At 45.6% G+C, this 18,974-nt stretch overlaps 1 protein-coding gene across 4 annotated transcripts in view; it reads right to left on the reverse strand.

Annotated features, from left to right (window-relative positions):
- Positions 1 to 18,974, reverse strand: part of Sh3gl3 (SH3 domain containing GRB2 like 3, endophilin A3) — a 126,862-nt gene that overhangs the window by 33,845 nt on the left and 74,043 nt on the right. For all 4 annotated transcript variants that reach the window (XM_059272120.1, XM_059272128.1, XM_059272137.1 and 1 more), the window contains exon 2: positions 3,421 to 3,489. In XM_059272120.1, the coding sequence (XP_059128103.1) occupies positions 3,421 to 3,489 (69 nt within the window). The remainder of the gene's footprint in view (positions 1 to 3,420; positions 3,490 to 18,974) is intronic.

Here is an 18,974-nt window from a genome sequence, read left to right on the forward strand (position 1 = left end):
AGCTTCTAACACCACTGTGGTGATTTTTTAAATTTTTTATTTCATGTGCATTGGTGTTTTGCCTGCATGTATGTCTGTGTGAGGGTGTCAGATCCATTGTAACTGGAGTTACAGACAGCTGTGAGCTGCCATGTGGATGCTGGGAATTGAACCTGGGTCCTCTCAAAGAACAGCCAGTGCTCTTAACCGCTGAGCCATCTCTCCAGCCTACTGTGGTGATTTTAAAACGGATGTTTTCAACATCTTGGGGAGAGGTGATCTCTTCTCTGTTGTGACTGAGAAATCAACTCTTCTCAGAGACATTGGAGATCACTGATTTGCTTTTCTTTATCACGTTAAAATGAATGTGAATAAGTTAGAAATATTCGATACATTATGACTATACTTGATGAATAGAGACACTTGGAGAACTCTCAATACTAAGACTAGACATGAGCCTACAGTGTGAACTTGAATAACCATGCTTAGATAAAGTATCATAATATAACAATACATATTGATACTAATATAATATAATATGTTAGAAGCTATCCTGGTGATAGTAAGACAACCACCATGCTCTGTCAGATGTTAACACCAGTGTTTTCTCTACACATTAAGACTAACACTGTCCTGCTATTCCTGCATTGCTGGTTATTAATTAACATAAAGTTGAAAGCCACAATATAGAGTTCATTCATTTTATTCTAGACCATCAATAACCCACAAAAAAAAAGGAAAAGGAGATGCCATTCACAAAAGCAATACAAAAACTGTGTCCTAAAAAGGGATAAACCTTATGAGAACACAGACTATTTAAAACTCCACATTCCTACATAGGAAAATCCAGTGTTAGACAGACATAAACCGTCCGACAAATTAGCACATCAACTCTCATCATGGTAAGTTGATGTGATGGGCTTAAATAAAAATGGCCCCCATAGGCTCATAGATTTGAATGCTTGGTCCTTAGGGAGTGGCACTGCTTGACAGGGATCAGGAGGTGTGGCCTTATTGGAGGAGGTGCGTCACTGGGGGTGGGCTTTAGGGTTTCAAAGGCTCAAGCCAGGCCCGGTGTTTGTCTCTCTTCCTGCTGCCTGCAGATTTGGATGTAGAACTCTCAGCTACCTCTCCAGCACCATGTCTGCCTGTGTGCCACCATGCTTCCCGCCACGACAATAGTGGACACAACCTCTGATCTGTAAGCCATCCCAATTCAATGTTTTCCTTTGTAAGAGTTGCTGTGATCATGATGTCTCTTCACAGCAGTAAAACACTGACTAAGACAGAAGTTGGTACCAGGGACTGGGGTATTGCTGTGTTTCATATTCCTCCAAACCTGACCATGTTTTAGTTTGGAGGAATACGAAACACTTTTGGACTTTGGATTAAAAAGCAATTGAGAATTTTTGCTTGTTTTGTTGTTTGAGACAGGGTTTCTCTGTGTAACCTGGCTGTCCTGAAACTCACTTTGTAGACCAGGCTGGCCTGGAACTCTGAGATCCACCTGCCTCTGCCTCCCAAGTGCTGGAATTAAAGGCATGTGCCAGCATCACCCAGCCCTATTAGACATTTTAAGCAGGGCTTCAGTAGGATCATGGAGGACAGTGGTGCTGAGGGTGATTTGAACTGTGGGGGCCTGGCTCAAGAACTTTCAGAGGGCAAGAGGATTAGCAAATGGCCTAGAGATCATTCTTGTGATATACTGGCAAAGAACGCGGCTGTTTTCTCAGACTTAGAAAAGTCTGCCTGAGGCTGAATTGAAGAATTCTGGATTAATGGAAATGGCAGAGGAAATCTCAAAACAGCCTAATATTGACTGTGCTGTGTAGTTAATAATGGCCAGTCTTATGCAGATCTATTATGAAAAGGAGCAAGCCAGTAAGCAACACTCCTCCATGGCCTCTGCATAGGCTCCTGCCTCCAGGTTCCCACCCTGTTTGAGTAGGTGCTGGGAGCCACATCCTGGTTCTCCACAAGAGGGGCAAGGGCTCTTACATACTGAGCCATCTCTCCAGCCGGTTCTGAGGATCCAAGCATGCAAAATCTGGGAGCTATTCTCCCTGTGATTACCGTATTCTAGGATTTCACTTTGAGAAACTTTCCCCTGTAGCCCAGTCCATGATTCCTTTTTTAACTGCACCCAAAGAACCTGAAAAGAATGAGCAGCACTGCCCAGTATCACTACTGAAATCAGAACCTCATTTCACACAGAACTCTTCATGTGTTTCTCTTCTCGATGCTGACGTGGCTACACTCAATAAACCGATTTCCCCTGCTTTTCCCTCTTACTCATCTCTTTAACTGGCTTCTTGAGCACAGGTGTCTGAGCCTAGCTTGTCGAGACTGCTAGAGCGCAGCCCATGACTCTAAAAGCCCTGATACATACCTCCTGACATTTGTTTTTAAATTGAGCATCTGAATTGAAGAATCTTGATGGTAAAGAAACATATGTCCTATCTTTATATATTAAGAAATTTTAAAAATCAATGTCAGATGTGTCAATGATGTTAAAATTTTGGTGTGGTTTTCAATTTGCAGAGATTCTTTTTTTCAAAATCAAACACAAAATCAGCTTTTCTTTTTAGGGTCTTAACATTTCTAGAAATTGTAGTCCTCTTGAGTAGAAAACTGGGCCTTCCTGGAAGGCTGGCCCAGGTCCAATATACATCAAAGAGGCCACCCTCCCAGGCCACAGCCCGGAGCCGGGCTTCCCCGCACCTGCACTGCTGGCCATGCTCAGGCCTCTCTCTCTGGTCTGGGGAGTTATCAGAACAAGACTCTGCTCAAAGGGCCCAAGACAAAGGGGAGGAAGCTGAGCAGTGGACCCAGCTCTGCCCACGTTGAAGCTATCTCCAGGTAGGCGACCAGGGGACATGACAAGGGACGGATTCTACGGTCCTCTGTAGGCATGTTACAGTCCATCATTGACACGTCGAGTCAGTGATGCGCTTCTAAATTATTCCATCTGCATATATGATTCTGAAAGCCTCACAGTTACAATAAGATAAAATAGCTTATCCGGGTTCACCCTGCTGGTTCTAATGGCAGAAAAGTATTTGCCGTGCAGCTGCTGAAACAGATGGGAACAGCATCCTAGATTCCCAAGTGATCAGTCAGTTGCTATCTATCAGAAAACTTTGTCCCAGAAATAGTTGACTCTCCAAGACATAGGAGCACAATTAGTTACTTTGGCCCTGGAGCTGCAGCCAAGGCCCGCCTTCTGTGCATTCTGACTTCTGGCCACTAGAGGGAACTAGTTAGTCACATCCCATTTCCTTTCTGGGAAGCATGGAGGTCCTGCCTTCCAGATTGTGCATTTCATGCTTGCATTTGAGCATTCTGTATTTCCACTCTAGGAAATCTTCCTCACAGGAGGTTGTTTTCTCATACGTTAAGGACAGCTCCTTCCTAACCATTCACATGTGCAAACAGCCTTACCTTTTCCATGTCCATAAATACTTCATCTAGCTTCGTTCCTTCGGCACCACTTATTTTTTCACTAAACAGCTGCAAAAACAAACACAAGCGCTTTATACAGAGATTCTTTATACTCCTTTCTCCGAAGTTAGTAAAACAAAAACCGTGGAATTATCTTGGTTCTGTTGTTTGAATTTTAAACCAGGTCCTTTACGGAAACTATCGGGGCCAACAAGACAGTAAAGGCGCTTGCCAGGCAGACCAGATGACAAGTTCTAGCCCGACCTCATGTGAAGGGGGAAGGAGAAAATCAAACTCTACTAAGTTGTTCCGCACACGAGCGAACGAACGAACGAACGCACGCACGCACGCACGCACGCATGCACACACGCGCGCGCGCGCACACACACACACACACACACACACACACACACACACGCACACACAGGTACCTCCCCATCACAGCTGGCCACTCCAGAACCACAGCCACCTAGCTGACCCACAGCTAAGGGAACACACAGGAGAGTCTCATCTGCTGACCACGCCCCCAGCCCCAAGAGCCTGAGCCCCAAAACATTGCTATTTTAAACAACTAAGCCTGGGGTGTTCCTCAAGAGAATCCACTTGACAGAAGTTCTCTCTTTTCAGGCTGAAGACAGGGTCAGACAGCCCCGTCCCAACCCTTAATATGAGGTGTGACTCTCAAAGGAATACATGAGACTATGCTCTACACCAAACAGTGAAGAGCAAAATCACCTCAAGTGTTGGTTCTTAACTGGAGGTAATATTCTGAGTCTCTAATGGAAGCTACACAATCTCCGGCCTTCTATCTTGTTGCCATGGGAGACTGTGAAAATGGCTGCCATGCTTTGTAGCTCTGCCCATTGAGAAACGGGGATGCCCATTCCACCTCCATTTGCTTTGGTCACCAAAACGGAGTGTAAGCTGTGCTATGTGACTACTGAGCTTCATGTCATATACTTTAGCAGCGGTTCTCAACCTATGGATCAAATATCAGATATCTGTCCTGCATATCAGATATTTACATTACAACTCATGACTAGCAAAATTACAATTATGAAGTAGCAATAATTATAATTTTATGGTTGGGGGTCACCACAACATGAGGAACTGTATTAAATGGTCACAGTGTTAGGAAGGTCAAGAACCACTGATTTATAGCTATAAACCTGTTTTATAGACACTTCTGGTCATTCTCTGAATCCACAGTGGTCAAGGCCTAGGCCAGCCTGTAGGAGAATGAAAGACCAGATGAGGGAGCGGAGCCATTGTAGACATTCACACCTTGGTTGGAGTAAGTGTGTAACGCAGTTAAAGATGACTGGTATGGCTGTCTACAGTTCCCTTCACTGGAGAACTAGAGAGTCCCATGCACAGATCCTGATCTGATAATATCCACTTAGTATGGAGAGTTAGACCTGAAACCTCCTCAATGAGCTCCCTTGGTTGGGTTACAGCAGCTCTGTTTTCAGAGAGCATGGTGGGGCAAGAGAAAAGGAGTTTTTCTGCTTTTGAGACCAGAAATGAATGTGATTTCCATTCCTTTCTTATTTGGAAAGAGAATGCCTGGCTTTGTTTTCAGTACGAGTCACAGGTTAGAGTTGTGACAATCCATTTGCTTTACCTGAATTCTCCCAGGATATTTAGCTATTTTGAGATAGTAAGTAGGAATACATACATGACGTTAGATATTTAGGTCACTTGACCATTGAATGAGAAATTCCCCCACAGGCTTGGGGAAGTGAAGACTTGGCTCCCAGTTGGTGGTGCTGTGTGAGGAGGTGGTACAGCGTTGCTAGAGTGGTATGTCACCGGGGTGGGCTCTGAGAGTTCACAGCCTCAACCTAGCTTGCTCTCTCTGCTCCACATTTGCACGTGAAGATGGGATCTCTCTTGCTCCAGCTATCTGCTGCCCTTCCTCCCCTGCTGTTACGGACTCTCTGGAACCATAAGCCAAAATAAACCCTTCCTCCTATAAGTAACATTATAGAGCTCATGGTGTTCTACCCCAGGAACAGAAAAGTAACTAATACAGCCATACACAATGCTTCATCACTGAACAGCCCTGCGTATCCAACACCTGCCGTGTGCTGAGCACCGTGACTAGTACACCGTGATATACACATTCTGAAGATGTTTAGGACCCCTAGAGGTCACCTCGCCTCACTGTAGGGAAACCCAACTGAACTCTAAATATTGATATTCAAGCAAGCTTTACTTGTCGTCAAGGCGACTATATAAATTCAGTTTAATTCATTCCCTATTTTCTGAATAAACACAAATGACAACTTAAATATCAAAAACAAGATCAGAAAGAAAAAGCAATATTAGAATCAGAATAAATCTTTTCCTAGTCCTGAAAAAGAACTCAAACATAGCATGACAAGCTCAGGTAAAGGCTCAGACCTGCTGGGCATCTTGTCCCCACAAGGGGGAAAGAGGTCATCTTGTCCCCACACGGGGGAAGAGGTCATCTTGTCCCCACAAGGGGGAAAGAGGTCATCTTGTCCCCACAAGTGCTGTGGGATGGTCTGTATGTCAAGTGTGTTGCTGATTGGTCAGTAAATAAATCACTGATTGGCCATTGGCTAGGCAGGAAGTATAGGCGGGACAAGGAAAAGAATTCTGGGAAGTGGAAGGCTGAGGGAGAGACACTGCCAGCCGCCATCAGGACAAGGAAGATGTAAGGTACCAGTAAGCCATGAGCCATGTGGCAAAGTAAAGATTAATAGAAATGGGCTAAATATAAGAGTAAGAGCTAGACAATAACAGGCCTGAGCTAATGGCCAAGCAGTTTAAATAATGTAAGAGTCTGTGTGTTTATTTTATAAGTGGGCTCTGGGACTGGCGGGACTTGGTGGCGGGAGCTGGAGAGAAATTCTCCAGCCTGAGAGAGATTTGCCCTGACCGTGGGCCAGGCAGGAAAACTCTAGCTACAAATGGCGTCCAACGTGGTGGCAAGAGTTTCCACCTAAAAACTTAGAAAAAAGATTCTAAAACGGACCTAAAAACAGCTTCCTAATTGTCTCTCTCAAATAAGCGGCAGCTGCCGGTTTGAGCTACTGGCGGGTTCCTAGCGTGCGCTCTCGACCTGCAGTATGGTGGGAATGAGGCCTCTGCAAGTAACACATTAAGCTATGTGGTGGATTTAGCCTTTGCTAGTACAAAACAAAAAAAAAAGAAGTTTCTGGGCTACACGCTACTTTGGTAAAAGTGTAGACCCACTATTTCTGAGAGTTACGGCTCCCAGAGCTGGCGGAAAGCGGACCACCGCCATGTTGGGAAGCTGAAGTGGGCGGAGCCAGCAGCCACTGCCCCATTTCAGGCTTAGAAGGCTGCAGTTTAAAGCAATAGGCTCACGCTAATATAAAAAAATAAGCCACGTAAAGATGGCTACCACACAAAGAATCTGGATTATGTTCTCTTTGATATTCGTAACTGCAGAAAAACATTTGATTGTAAAAGCTGTTGAGTTATGCCAAAATGTATATTTTAAAGGTACCTTGACTTCAAAATTTGGATATAAGGATATGTTGCTTTGGAAAAGAGTCTCTGCTTTTGTTTCCACAGAAAGCCAGAGACTATGGATTTGTTCCAGATTAAGATACATCAGGTTTGACCAGCCAAGACCCCCTGAAAGGTCTCCAATGACACCATGGTCCAGATGATTCAACATCCAGAATGGTTTCAAGTCAACTGGCTCAGATATACAGCCTCACGGACTACTCCATGATCCTAAAATTTTCTTCGTGTCCCCATAAGATACAGCGCCCCCCTCCAGCAGGAAGTAGTAAGAGAAGCTACGCCCAAATTCCCAAATATACCAAGCTGGCTTTAGAGATGGAATTGGCTCACTCCCCCTCTAAACCCAGACATATTGCTCAAAAAAAAAAAAAATGGTTAAGAGATTCTTGTGTCCCAAATCAGAAGAGCCCTCTGGTGTGGGACAGAGAAAAAACAATATTTTTATTTAAATCAGGTTGATTATAAATACAATCTCTTTCTAAAACAAAAAGGGGGATAGTTTAGATATGATAGGATGAAAGGGTAGATTAATGAACCTACTTTTAAAGAGTAACAACTTGTTTAAAATGTTTTACATTGCTATAGATTTTAGTTTATTGATACAAATTTAAACTTAATTTTGTTATACTGTATATATATTTCTATTCTTGTTTGAGGTATTATGTTTATGTAACTCATTTAAAATTGTAATGGATAATTAAAAAATAGATTAATAGTTAGTCATCTATGATAATATTTGTAGCCATGTTAGTTAAGTCTTCTAGGTATACATAGATATATTTCAGATAGATAGGTAGTCTTCAAACACTTCAAAGACCTACAGAATATGGCATTTAAAATGTTTTAAAAATTTAGACTTTCTGGACAGTGAGACATGTCTGCTCCTGACAGCACCGATTTACTTCAGAGAGGAGGATGGGCATCGAAGACACTCCATACGGAGTTTATCTTCACCTTGACAAAAATAGCCATTTGGGCAAGAAACTGTTCTTGCCTGGACTGTCTGATCAACTGGACATGCAGGACCCATACAAAGGTGACCACTGAACTTTGCTTGACAAAATCGTCCTTCAGGTTCCTGCTTTGCAGAGAAAACTGCCAGACATTCTACAGGACACAGAGAAAAGTGAATAAGAGACTCTAGGCCTGTGGGCTGAAGACAGATGCCCCAACTTTACAAGAGAACTTTGAATGACTGTCCAGGCTGCCAGCTGTCTCTGTCTACCCTACAAGACTCCTAAAAGTTGCTTATATCCTTCTCCATTTCTCAGGTAGTAGTATATCCTTCTGAGGTCTTTGATGTGGTTAAAGACTAGATACTTACAATTTTCCTTAGTTATAATAAAAGATAAGTTAGATATAAAACCTTAAACTTACAAATATAAGATAGATAGGATCTCTTCTTTAATATTGTAACTGTAATTCTTGCTTGATAATTGTTTTGTTATATGTAATTTTACTATGTTAAAGTTAAAACCTTCCTTTTTAAGAAAAGAAAAGGGGAAGTGCTGTGGGATGGTCTGTATGTCAAGTGTGTTACTGATTGGTCAGTAAATAAATCACTGATTGGCCATTGGCTAGGCAGGAAGTATAGGCGGGACAAGGAAAAGAATTCTGGGAAGTGGAAGGCTGAGGGAGAGACACTGCCAGCCGCCATCAGGACAAGGAAGATGTAAGGTACCAGTAAGCCATGAGCCATGTGGCAAAGTAAAGATTAATAGAAATGGGCTAAATATAAGAGTAAGAGCTAGACAATAACAGGCCTGAGCTAATGGCCAAGCAGTTTAAATAATGTAAGAGTCTGTGTGTTTATTTTATAAGTGGGCTCTGGGACTGGCGGGACTTGGTGGCGGGAGCTGGAGAGAAATTCTCCAGCCTGAGAGAGATTTGCCCTGACCGTGGGCCAGGCAGGAAAACTCTAGCTACACACAAGGGGGAAAGAGGTCATCTTGTCCCCACAAGGGGGAAGAGGTCATCTCGTCCCCACACAGGGGAAGAGGTCATCTCGTCCCCACACAGGGGAAGAGGTCATCTCGTCCCCACACAGGGGAAGAGGTCATCTCGTCCCCACACAGGGGAAGAGGTCATCTTGTCCCCACACAGGGGAAGATGTGGCAGCTGGGACTCTGGCTCCTGTTGGATGAAAAGGGACCTGAGAGTGTGCCACAGAATGAGAGTGTGACTCCAGCTCTGCCTACGGTCCGGGGATAGGACAGCAAAGAAGGGTGGAAAAGGGATTCAGATGCAAGCCAGTCTCTGCTGCTGTCCTGTCTGGCTGTCTGCACCCCACCCCTGTGGGTTAGAGCAGATCCCCACAGCATCGCCACAGGAGAGACACGGAAGCTGTGCGAGGGTCCTGGGAATCCAGAGGGAAGGAAGTACAGCCACCAGCTCCCCGCAGCACAGAGGGGTGTGAAGGGCAAAAGACATTTTCCCAACATTATTTATCCTAGATCTACATCCTAAATAAATATAACGCCAAGAAAGAGAGGCAGAAAGATTATACAATATAGCACGAATCCATTGTTAACAAGAGCTTTGTGAAGCAAGGTGATAAAGACCTCTTATGAATGTTTAGGCCATGGTCAAAATCATTATGTGAGGGAAATTTTCAATTAACAAAAAATAATCATCCAAAATAACAAAACTTTAAAGACCTATTTTTAAAACTTAGAAGTCTTAAAAACAACAAAAAAAGAGTCTGGTCATGAAAATCTCAGTGAATGGGATTGTCCCAGTGGGGCTTCCATTGCTGCCACAGCATGGATGAAATTGTCCCAGTGGGGCTTCCATCGCTGCCACAGCATGACCAAAAGCAACTTGGGGAGAGTAAGGCTGATTTCAGCCTCTCACTTACAGTCAGTTCATGCAGGAAGCCAGGGCAGGAGCTCAAGGTGGAAACCTGGAGGAAGGCCGTGAAGCAGAACTCAGGACCAGGGGCGGCACCACCCTCAGTGGGCTGGACTCTCCCATGTCAATCATTAATCAAGAAAATGCCCACAGACTTACCTCCAGGCCAACCTAATGGAGGTGTTTTCTCAATAGAGGTTCCCTCTTCCCAGATGATGGAACTTGTACCAATTTGACAAAATAACTAGGCACAGGGGTAAACACCAGACTAACCAGGACAAGGGTAAACACCAGACTGGGTAGAGTCAGAGCAAGAACTAGTCAACTGGATGGTATTTAAGAGAATTATGAAAAATGAACTAGTTGAGATAGAGCAGAGAATAAGTGAAAAGCTCCAAGACAAAAGGCACCCCAGAAAAGAAAAGAAAAAGGAAAAAATCAATTATTTAAGAATAGGTTTTTTTCCTATTACACAAAGATGCAAATCTTTAGTTTTGAAGATATACTCAGGTTACTTAGAAAGCTGAATATTAATCAATATCAAGATCTCAAAAATATAATTTCCAAGACTACATGGGCTGGGGCCGGTGAGGGCACAAACAAACCACATGAGCAGTGTGTGGACACAGATTTCTCCTCGGCTAGGGCAGCCGCAGGACAGCATGAAGGATGGGTGTCAAGGAGCTGGGGCGTGTGCGTTGTACAAGTAGAATAGGAATCAACAGTAAAAGTGAATACATAGGGACAAAAGTTTAGAATTCTGGGGACTAGGGAAATGGCTCCATTAGTAAAAACCATGTTGTAAAGACACGAGGACCTGAATCTGAATCCCCAGCAGCCATACAAAAGCCAGTGAAGTGGTGTGCACCTGCAGAAAGCCATGCAAAGCAGTGAGAGCCTGTGACTCCAGCACCGGGGAGGCAAAAGGAGCCTCTGGGGCTTGCTGGCCAGCCAGTCAGCACAACCGGAAAGCTCCAGGCTCGGTGAGACATCCTCAGTGATGGAGGGTGAATAAGGGAGACACATGCTATGAACCTTTGGCCTTTACACATGTACACACACACACACACACACACACACACACACACACACACACATACTCATACACAAAACCCAAACTGAATTTTAAACATTAAGTCTGGGGATGCCTTTAATTCTGGCATTCAGGAGGCAGAGGCAGGGTATTTTCTGTGAGTTTCAGACCAGCCAGGACTACATAGTGAGCCATAGATAGATAGATAGATAGATAGATAGATAGATAGATAGATATACATACACACACACACACACACACACACACACACACACACACACACACACATAGACGAAAACCTGGGAATGCATCAAAAGCCATGTTTAAAGGTTGCCAGATAACTTTTAAAACAGGAAAAAGTCCTTTAGCTTATGCTTTGTACCAATACAGCATCATTCAGCCTAAATCAACAAAACTACAGTACTACAACCCATGCTTTGTACCAATACAGCATCATTCAGCCTAAATCAACAAAACTACAGTACTACAACCCAATGTTTCAAACTGACACAATATGCTTTATCTAACTGCCCAATTAGGTAGTCTGCCAAAGACGCCAATATAGTATGTTAGAAACACCATAATGGAGGCATAGCCAGCCACGTAACCACTGAAATAAGCACACTTCCATGGCAGAGAGATGTAGAACCTGCCACTAGAAACCACATGGAATGGAGCAAATGATATAGAGAAGTTCCCAGAACATCCCAGAAGAGAGCCTAGAAGGCTGATTACTTCACCAGGGAGGAAGTAGCGTTTCTGGAAGAAGGGAGTATAGACAAAGCCATGACATTAATATATCTAGTAAGGAGGCAGCACTGTTAAAGAGTGACCATACTAAAGACTAACCCCAAATGAGAAGGGTCAGATGGCCAGGTCACACAAGTGGGCAGTCACACAGGTGGGCAGTCACACAGGTGGATAGGTCACACAGGTGGGCAGTCACACAGGTGGGCAGACACACAGGTGGGCAGTCACACAGGTGGGCAATCACACAGGTGGGCAGTCACACAGGCCAGCAGGTCACGCAGGTGGGCAGTCACACAGGCGGGCAGTCACACAGGCGGGCAGTCACACAGGCGGGCAGTCACACAGGCGGGCAGTCACACAGGCCAGCAGGTCACGCAGGTGGGCAGTCACACAGGCGGGCAGTCACACAGGCGGGCAGTCACACAGGTGGGCAGTCACACAGGTGGGCAGTCACACAGGTGGGTAGTCACACAGGTGGGCAGTCACACAGGTGGGCAGTCACACAGGCCATCAGGTCATGCAGGTGGGCAGTCACACAGGCGGGCAGTCACACAGGCAGGCAGTCACACAGGTGGGCAGTCACACAGGTGGGCAGTCACACAGGCGGGCAGTCACACAGGCGGGCAGTCACACAGGCCAGCAAGTCACACAGGTGGATAGGTCACACAGGTGAGCAGTCACACAGGTGGGTAGTCACACAGGTGGGCAGTCACACAGGCGGGTGGTCACAGGGGCAGGCAGTCACACAGGCCAGTAGGTCACACAGGTGGATAGTCACACAGGTGGGCAGGTCACACAGGCAGGTGGTCGCACAGGTGGGCAGTCACAGAGGCGGGCAGTCACACAGGTGGGCAGTCACACAGGCAGGCAAGTCCAGAAGAGGGCATTGGATCCCCTAAAGCTGGAGTGTTGATGAGGGAGCTGGGAACTGAACTCAGGTCCTCTGCAAGAGCAATACGCACTTTTAACTACTGAACCATCTCTCCAGCCCCCACTTCTTCATTTTTTATAAAACAAACTAAATAACAATAAAACCAAAATCTCAGAAAAATGTAAGAAAAAAAAAAAAACCACCAAACTTCTACATAGGGATATTTGAAATTGTTCCTACATAGTGTGTTTTCCAATGTGTGTCTGAAACCATAGCTCTGTGGAGAGGAGGGCTGGAGAAAAAAGCTCTAGGCCACATAAACTTTGAAAGACAGGAAAAACAAAAAGTGAAAAGACTTCTTTACAAAAACACATTCAGGGGCTTTTAAATGGGCACTTCCAGATGTTCAAGGGACATGTTGGATGGACTTGATGGTGTCTGTCGTCTAACATCAAGATAAATCTCCGAGAGCAGTGCTCCCCAAGGATATTCACCCTCTCTTCCGGCTCCCCAGTCTTTTCTTTCTGCCATTCCGCTGCTGTGCATACTTCCATCAGCTCAGAAAATATGGCAAGATTCAACACCTCAACAGCGGGGAAGGATGAGGAAGGAGGGTCTATGAAGCTCTTCAAACTGCAGATCTTAAGGCTAGCTGTGGAGGTTCCAGCGCAGTGGAGGCTGAGGGGCCAGGGACGGAAGGAAAGAAGTGGAGGGGGGGGTGCAGGTGCTTCTTTGTTTGGGGGGGGGGGGAGGAGACTTCTTGTCTTGTAACACAGGATAGAAGGTGAGAGCAGAAAGCTCCAGCCTGGAGTGAGCCGCCATCTCTCTCCCCGTCAGGTTACAGAGCACACTGTAACCAAGGAAACCAGGATTTAAGAGGCCAAATTTCTGGGAAAAAAGGAAAGGCACACAGAAGTGACCCTGACAGGCTGTTCCTTTTTCTCTGGGTGCTTGTAGCGTGTCCTTGCTGGCGCAGGGGCAAGGCTTAGAGAAAACTGAACAAGAACACTGATAAGGCTAATGACCTAGTCAGAGATGTCACTCCACCACAGCCAGCAGGAGACAAAAACTGGAGCTTAGGATTGGCAATGAGAGACCACAGTAAAGGGGATGGGAAAAGAGGTGTGCCTCCTCAAAATGCACATGCCGAATCACTAATGTCCAATGTGGTCATGTTAGGAGGTGGGGTCTTGGGAGAGAGTGGGTCAGGATGACGTTCTACTTGGAAAAAACCTCTCAGATTGTGATTTGTATCTCTTTATCAGGGAAACCCCAGGAAACCCTCTTCTGTCCAACCACAGGAGGACACAGAGAGCTGACCGTCTGTGAACCATGAGGCAGCTCCTGGCCAGATTCTTCACCTGCCTTTGCTATGGACTCCACAGTCCACAGAACTCAAAAACCGATGTCTGTTTTAATTGCCCACTGTGTGGTATTTTTGTTGCGACAGCCCAGGTACACTAAGACAATACCCAAATGGCCAATAAGCATATGAAAATATTCCACCTTGGTTATTATCACTGAAATACAACTCACACCATGATGAGATGCCACTACATTGCTATCAGAATGGCTAACGTCATTTTAAAGCATGAATGTCAGGACAAGTGTTCCCGAGATTAATGGAGCAACAGAATACTCATGGGTCGCTGGTAAGAGTCCACATTGCCTGAACAGCTCTGGGAAACAGTTTGGCAGCATCTACCAAAGATGAATACACCAATCTGCAAATCACTACACCCTGTGACTCAGCGATTACCCTCTTAGGAATTCACCAGCAGAAATTCATATAGAAGCAGCATTGTTCAAAAGAGCTAAAGCCCAGAAACAGTGCAAATGTCCTTTGCAACAGGATGAACAAGTGAGAGGACCGTTGCTGTGTCTGCACTACAACTCAGAACAGGAGCAGAGGGCCTCAGGCGACAAGAGTCATTGCAGGCAAATGTCTCATCAAGGGAGCTCATTGTGCGGCCTAGTTTTTGTGTCGACTTGACACAAGCTGGGTCATGTGGGAAGAAGGAATCTTAATGGAGAAAATGTCTCCATAGGACTGGCCCGTAGGCAAGTCTGCCGTTCATTTTCTGAGTGGATGGTATCAGAAGGCCCGGCTCACTGTGGGTGGTGCCACCTCTGGACGGCTGGTCCTGGATTCTATAAGAAATCGGGCTGAGCAAGCCACGAGGAGCAAGCCAGTAAGCAGCACCCACTCACTCACTCCATGGCCTCTACATCAGCTCCTGCTTCCAAGTTACTCCCCTATTTGAGTTCCTGTCCTGACTTCCCTCAGGTTAGAAACTGTGATGTGTGGAACTGTAAGCTGAAATAAACCCTTTCTCCAAGTTGTTTTTGGTTGTGTGTGGTTGTTTTTGGTGTTTTATCACGGCAGCAGAAGCCCAAACTAAGACAGAAAGTTGTGCCAAGTCATGCGGTACCACTAACAGATATGATCGTGTATTTTTGGAAGGACTGCGGTAGCCTTTGAACTTGGGGCTGGAAAGCTGTTGAGTGCTCAGAGCCCAGTGTCTTGTTCTGTGTGGGAGGCTGAAGAGAAAAGAAATGTAGATGGCGGAGGCCTGGATTGTGAAGTTTCAGAAAGAAGTTTGAGAGTCAGTCCCTTAAAGACTCTACCAGGGACATTCGATATTTTGAATTAAAAGTCTGTGGTGTCTGGTCACTTGTGATTAACAAGAGACCTAAACCACTGGAGGAAAACTACTGCTTTCCTGGGACAACTGGTAATGGTCAGCTGGGGATGAAGAATCAGCTTTGATCGAGTCTCTGAGATGTGTTACCTTAGGGTTGGCACACAGAAGCCGGAGTCTAGAGGGGGGCTGAGGCTGCGTCTCACGCTGGCAGGTGACCTGGTAGTGTACTGATTTTGAAAGTAAGAAGGGGTTCTGGAGAGAATTTGTGCTTGGCACTGTTGACATACCCGGAGTCCTTCAAGAGAGGCATGGGAAGGGGCAGCCTCAGGTGCAGCGGGAGACCCCAGCATTCTAGAGATGGCAATAGTGTGAGACAACCCCCAAGGACAGCAGAAACCGTGGAAGGTAGCCAGCCTGAGCCTTGACACGGGGCTTTGGAGGGCAGGCCTGATAAGGGCAGCTAGCTCCCCGGGCCCTCCAGAGCCTCTTAGTGGGTCCTAGACATCAAGCACTCAACTTGTAACACTGTTTCGGTTTTTTTCAAGACAGGGTTTCTCTGTGTAGTTTTGGTGCCTGTCCTGGCCCTCGCTCGGTAGAGCAGGCTGGCCTTGAATTCACAGAGATCCACCTGGCTCTGCCTCCCGAGTGCTGGAAAGGCATGGGCCACCACCGCCCGGTCCAACTGGTAACACTGTTAAAGTTTGGTTTTGCTTTGATTTGATGTGGCTGTGGCCTTGTTCTCCTCTTTGGGAGTAAGAGAGTGTTTTACTTATATTTTCTTTTACAGGAGCCCACAGTTGAGAGACTTGAGAATTTTACAGAGATTTTTGATATTTTAGAGAAATGAAAGAGACCTTGATGTTTCAAAGAGACTGGACCTTTAAAAAGTTTGAATTTTTAAAGACTGCAGAAGCTTTAAAACTTGGAATATGTTATACTGTGATATTGATAATAAAAGATTTGGGGGATAAGAAAGAAAAGGGAGGTTAAGGCTTAATAAGTGATAAGTTTGTGTGCTGAGTTGACAAGTGGTCAATTTTGCTAGTTTTATGTCAACTTGACTCAAGCAAGGGCTGTGTGTGGGAAGAAGGAATCTCAGTCAAGAGAAGGCCTCCACAGGGCTGGGCTTGGAGGCAAGCCCGTAAGGCTTTCTCTCGATTGAAGGTTGATATTGGAGGGTCCACAGGTTGCTTTGGGTTGTGCTGTTTCACCACAGCAATAGAAACTCTAAGATCATGACTCTTCTGCTCTGTGAGTCTAATGACAGAAGGTCCAAATATAAAGGAGAACAATCTATGTTATACTAGTTACATAAGTCAAAAGTAGAATCTACTGAATGTCCAGAACTGGAGGGATGGCTCAGAGGTTAAGAGCTCCTGTTGCTCTTGCAGAGGACCCGGGTTTGGTTCCCAGCACCTACATGGTGGCTCACAACCATCTGTAACTCTAGTTCCAGGGGATCTGACACCCACGTCTAGTCTCTGAGGGCACCGAGCTTGCATGTGGCACACATACATACATGCCACTGGCAAAACATTCAAAACACAAAATCTTTTTTAATAGAATGTACTAGAAGTTAGGAGTGGAAATCAGTATTAAGTTATGGCATTAAGGGAGCCATCTTGGTGCTGGGAGAACTGGTATCTTTGTGTGGATGTGGGTGTGGTGTATGCATATGTGTGTATAGAACTGGCATCTTTGTGTGGATGTGGGTGTGGTGTATGTGTATGTGTGGGTGTGGTGTATGCGTATGTGTATAGAACCGGCATCTTTGTGTGGATGTGGTGTGGTGTATGCATATGTGTGTATAGAACCGATATCTTTGGTGGATGTGGTATGGTGTATGCGTATGTGTATAGAACCGACACCTTTGTGTGGATGTGGTGTGGTGTATGCATATGTGTATAGAACCGACACCTTTGTGTGGATGTGGTGTGGTGTATGCATATGTGTATAGAACCGACATCTTTGTGTGGATGTGGTGTGGTGTATGCGTATGTGTATAGAACCGACATCTTTGGTGGATGTGGTGTGGTGTATGCGTATGTGTATAGAACTGACATCTTTGGTGGATGTGATGTGGTGTATGCGTATGTGTGTATAGAACCGGCATCTTTGTGTGGATGTGGTGTGGTGTATGCGTATGTGTATAGAACCAACATCTTTGGTGAATGTGGTGTGATGTATGCATATGTGTGTAGGTGCACATGCATGTGGCAGTCAGAGGCCAATGAGGAGAATCTTAATCACTTTCCTCATTATTGTTTAGACAAGGCCTCCCCCTGATCCGGAGTCCACTGATTTAGCTACCCTAGCTGCTAGCAAGCCCACGTGTGTGTTTTCACTTTCCCAGCATTGAGATTATAGGCAGGTGCCACCATGTGAGCTTTCGTGGGAGCCAGGGATCTGAACTCAGGTCTTCCCGCCTGCATCGTGTCCCCAGCCCCTGATACCTGTGCCTTGAACTGGTTACATGAACACATTATTCATTAAAATATATCAAGATATATATTATAGACGTCATTCACGCCCTGTGTGCATGTACTGTCTCAATAAATAGGCTTAGCTATCTCTCCTCATCAATCCTGAACTCAGTGTTATATTTACATACACTGTATTCATTCTGATTTACTTGTCTAGAACAGTAGCTCTCAACCTCTCCCCATGGGAGTCACATATCAGCTATCCTGCATATCAGATATTTACATTACAATTCATAACAGTAGCAAAATTACAGTTCCGAAGTAGCAATGGAAGAACTGTATGGTTGGGGTCAGCACAACACGAGGACTTGTATTAAAGGGTCTCTGCATGAGGAAGGTTGAGAAGCACTAGCCTAGAAGAAAAGAGAGCAAGTGATGCTGGTCTGCGTCTTCCTCCTGTATCAACAGTAGAAATGAGACTCTTGACAATCCCGATCAGTTTTCCCAGATCAGTGGACTCACACCAGCACAGTAAGGAGTTCCATCATCTTTCCCGCAGGAGCTGTTACGCTGTGCTGTGTACACTGAGCCACAAGAGAAAATAAGCAACCTGCCATGAATAAAGGGAAACACCGCAAAACTGGGCCAAGATGGCAGACAGCTTGCATACTTCTCAGCTGCACCAGGTGTCTTTAAATAAATGTACAAATACGTAGAGAGGCAGAGGACACACCCATAACAGGGCTGAGAAGCCAGGAGAGGAGCCAGCAGCAATCCGTGAACGGTGTGTGCGAAGTTCCTAGAAGATGGAGAGCAGATGGGATCAGAGGGGGAAGAAAATTATCACCAATACATAAGGGTGGGGTGGGGGTAGGGAACAGCTCCCAAGATCAAAGTGAACCCAGGGAAATTCCAGGCCGACATTCTGTAAACATCAAAAGAGCAGGAGCGATCCCTGAAGCACAATATGGGGATCATTTTAAAAATTGCATGGTGGCGGAGAAGACAGCTCAGTGTCTAACACACCCACGGCAGGAGCCTGACAACCCAGGCGCAGATCCCCAGAACCCACTAGAGGCCAGCCACAGTAGAGCAAGAGTCTGTAATCCCAGCACACCCCCACCAGGAGACAGGAGGCAGAGATAAGAGAAGAGCCGGAAGTCCTCAGGGCAGCAGGCTGCAGACAGAACAAGAGAGGCCCTGTCTCAAAATGGAAGGTGAAGATCAACACTGAGCTTGTCCCCTGACCTCCTCATGCAAGCCAGCACTCATAAACACGCACGCACACACCCATAAATAAATAACAAATAAATGAAAGGCAAGCGGGCTGATGCCACGCCTCTCCTACATCCAAAGGCAAACTCTGTAGTCACAGCATCTCGGTTCTAATCCCTGCTTCACTGGTAAACAGACTCTGGGGAGATGACTGAAGCCAAAGCACTCCGCATCTTCAGTTC

This window comes from Peromyscus eremicus, chromosome 1 (assembly GCF_949786415.1).
Source record: "Peromyscus eremicus chromosome 1, PerEre_H2_v1, whole genome shotgun sequence".
Taxonomy (NCBI): Eukaryota; Metazoa; Chordata; class Mammalia; order Rodentia; family Cricetidae; genus Peromyscus; species Peromyscus eremicus.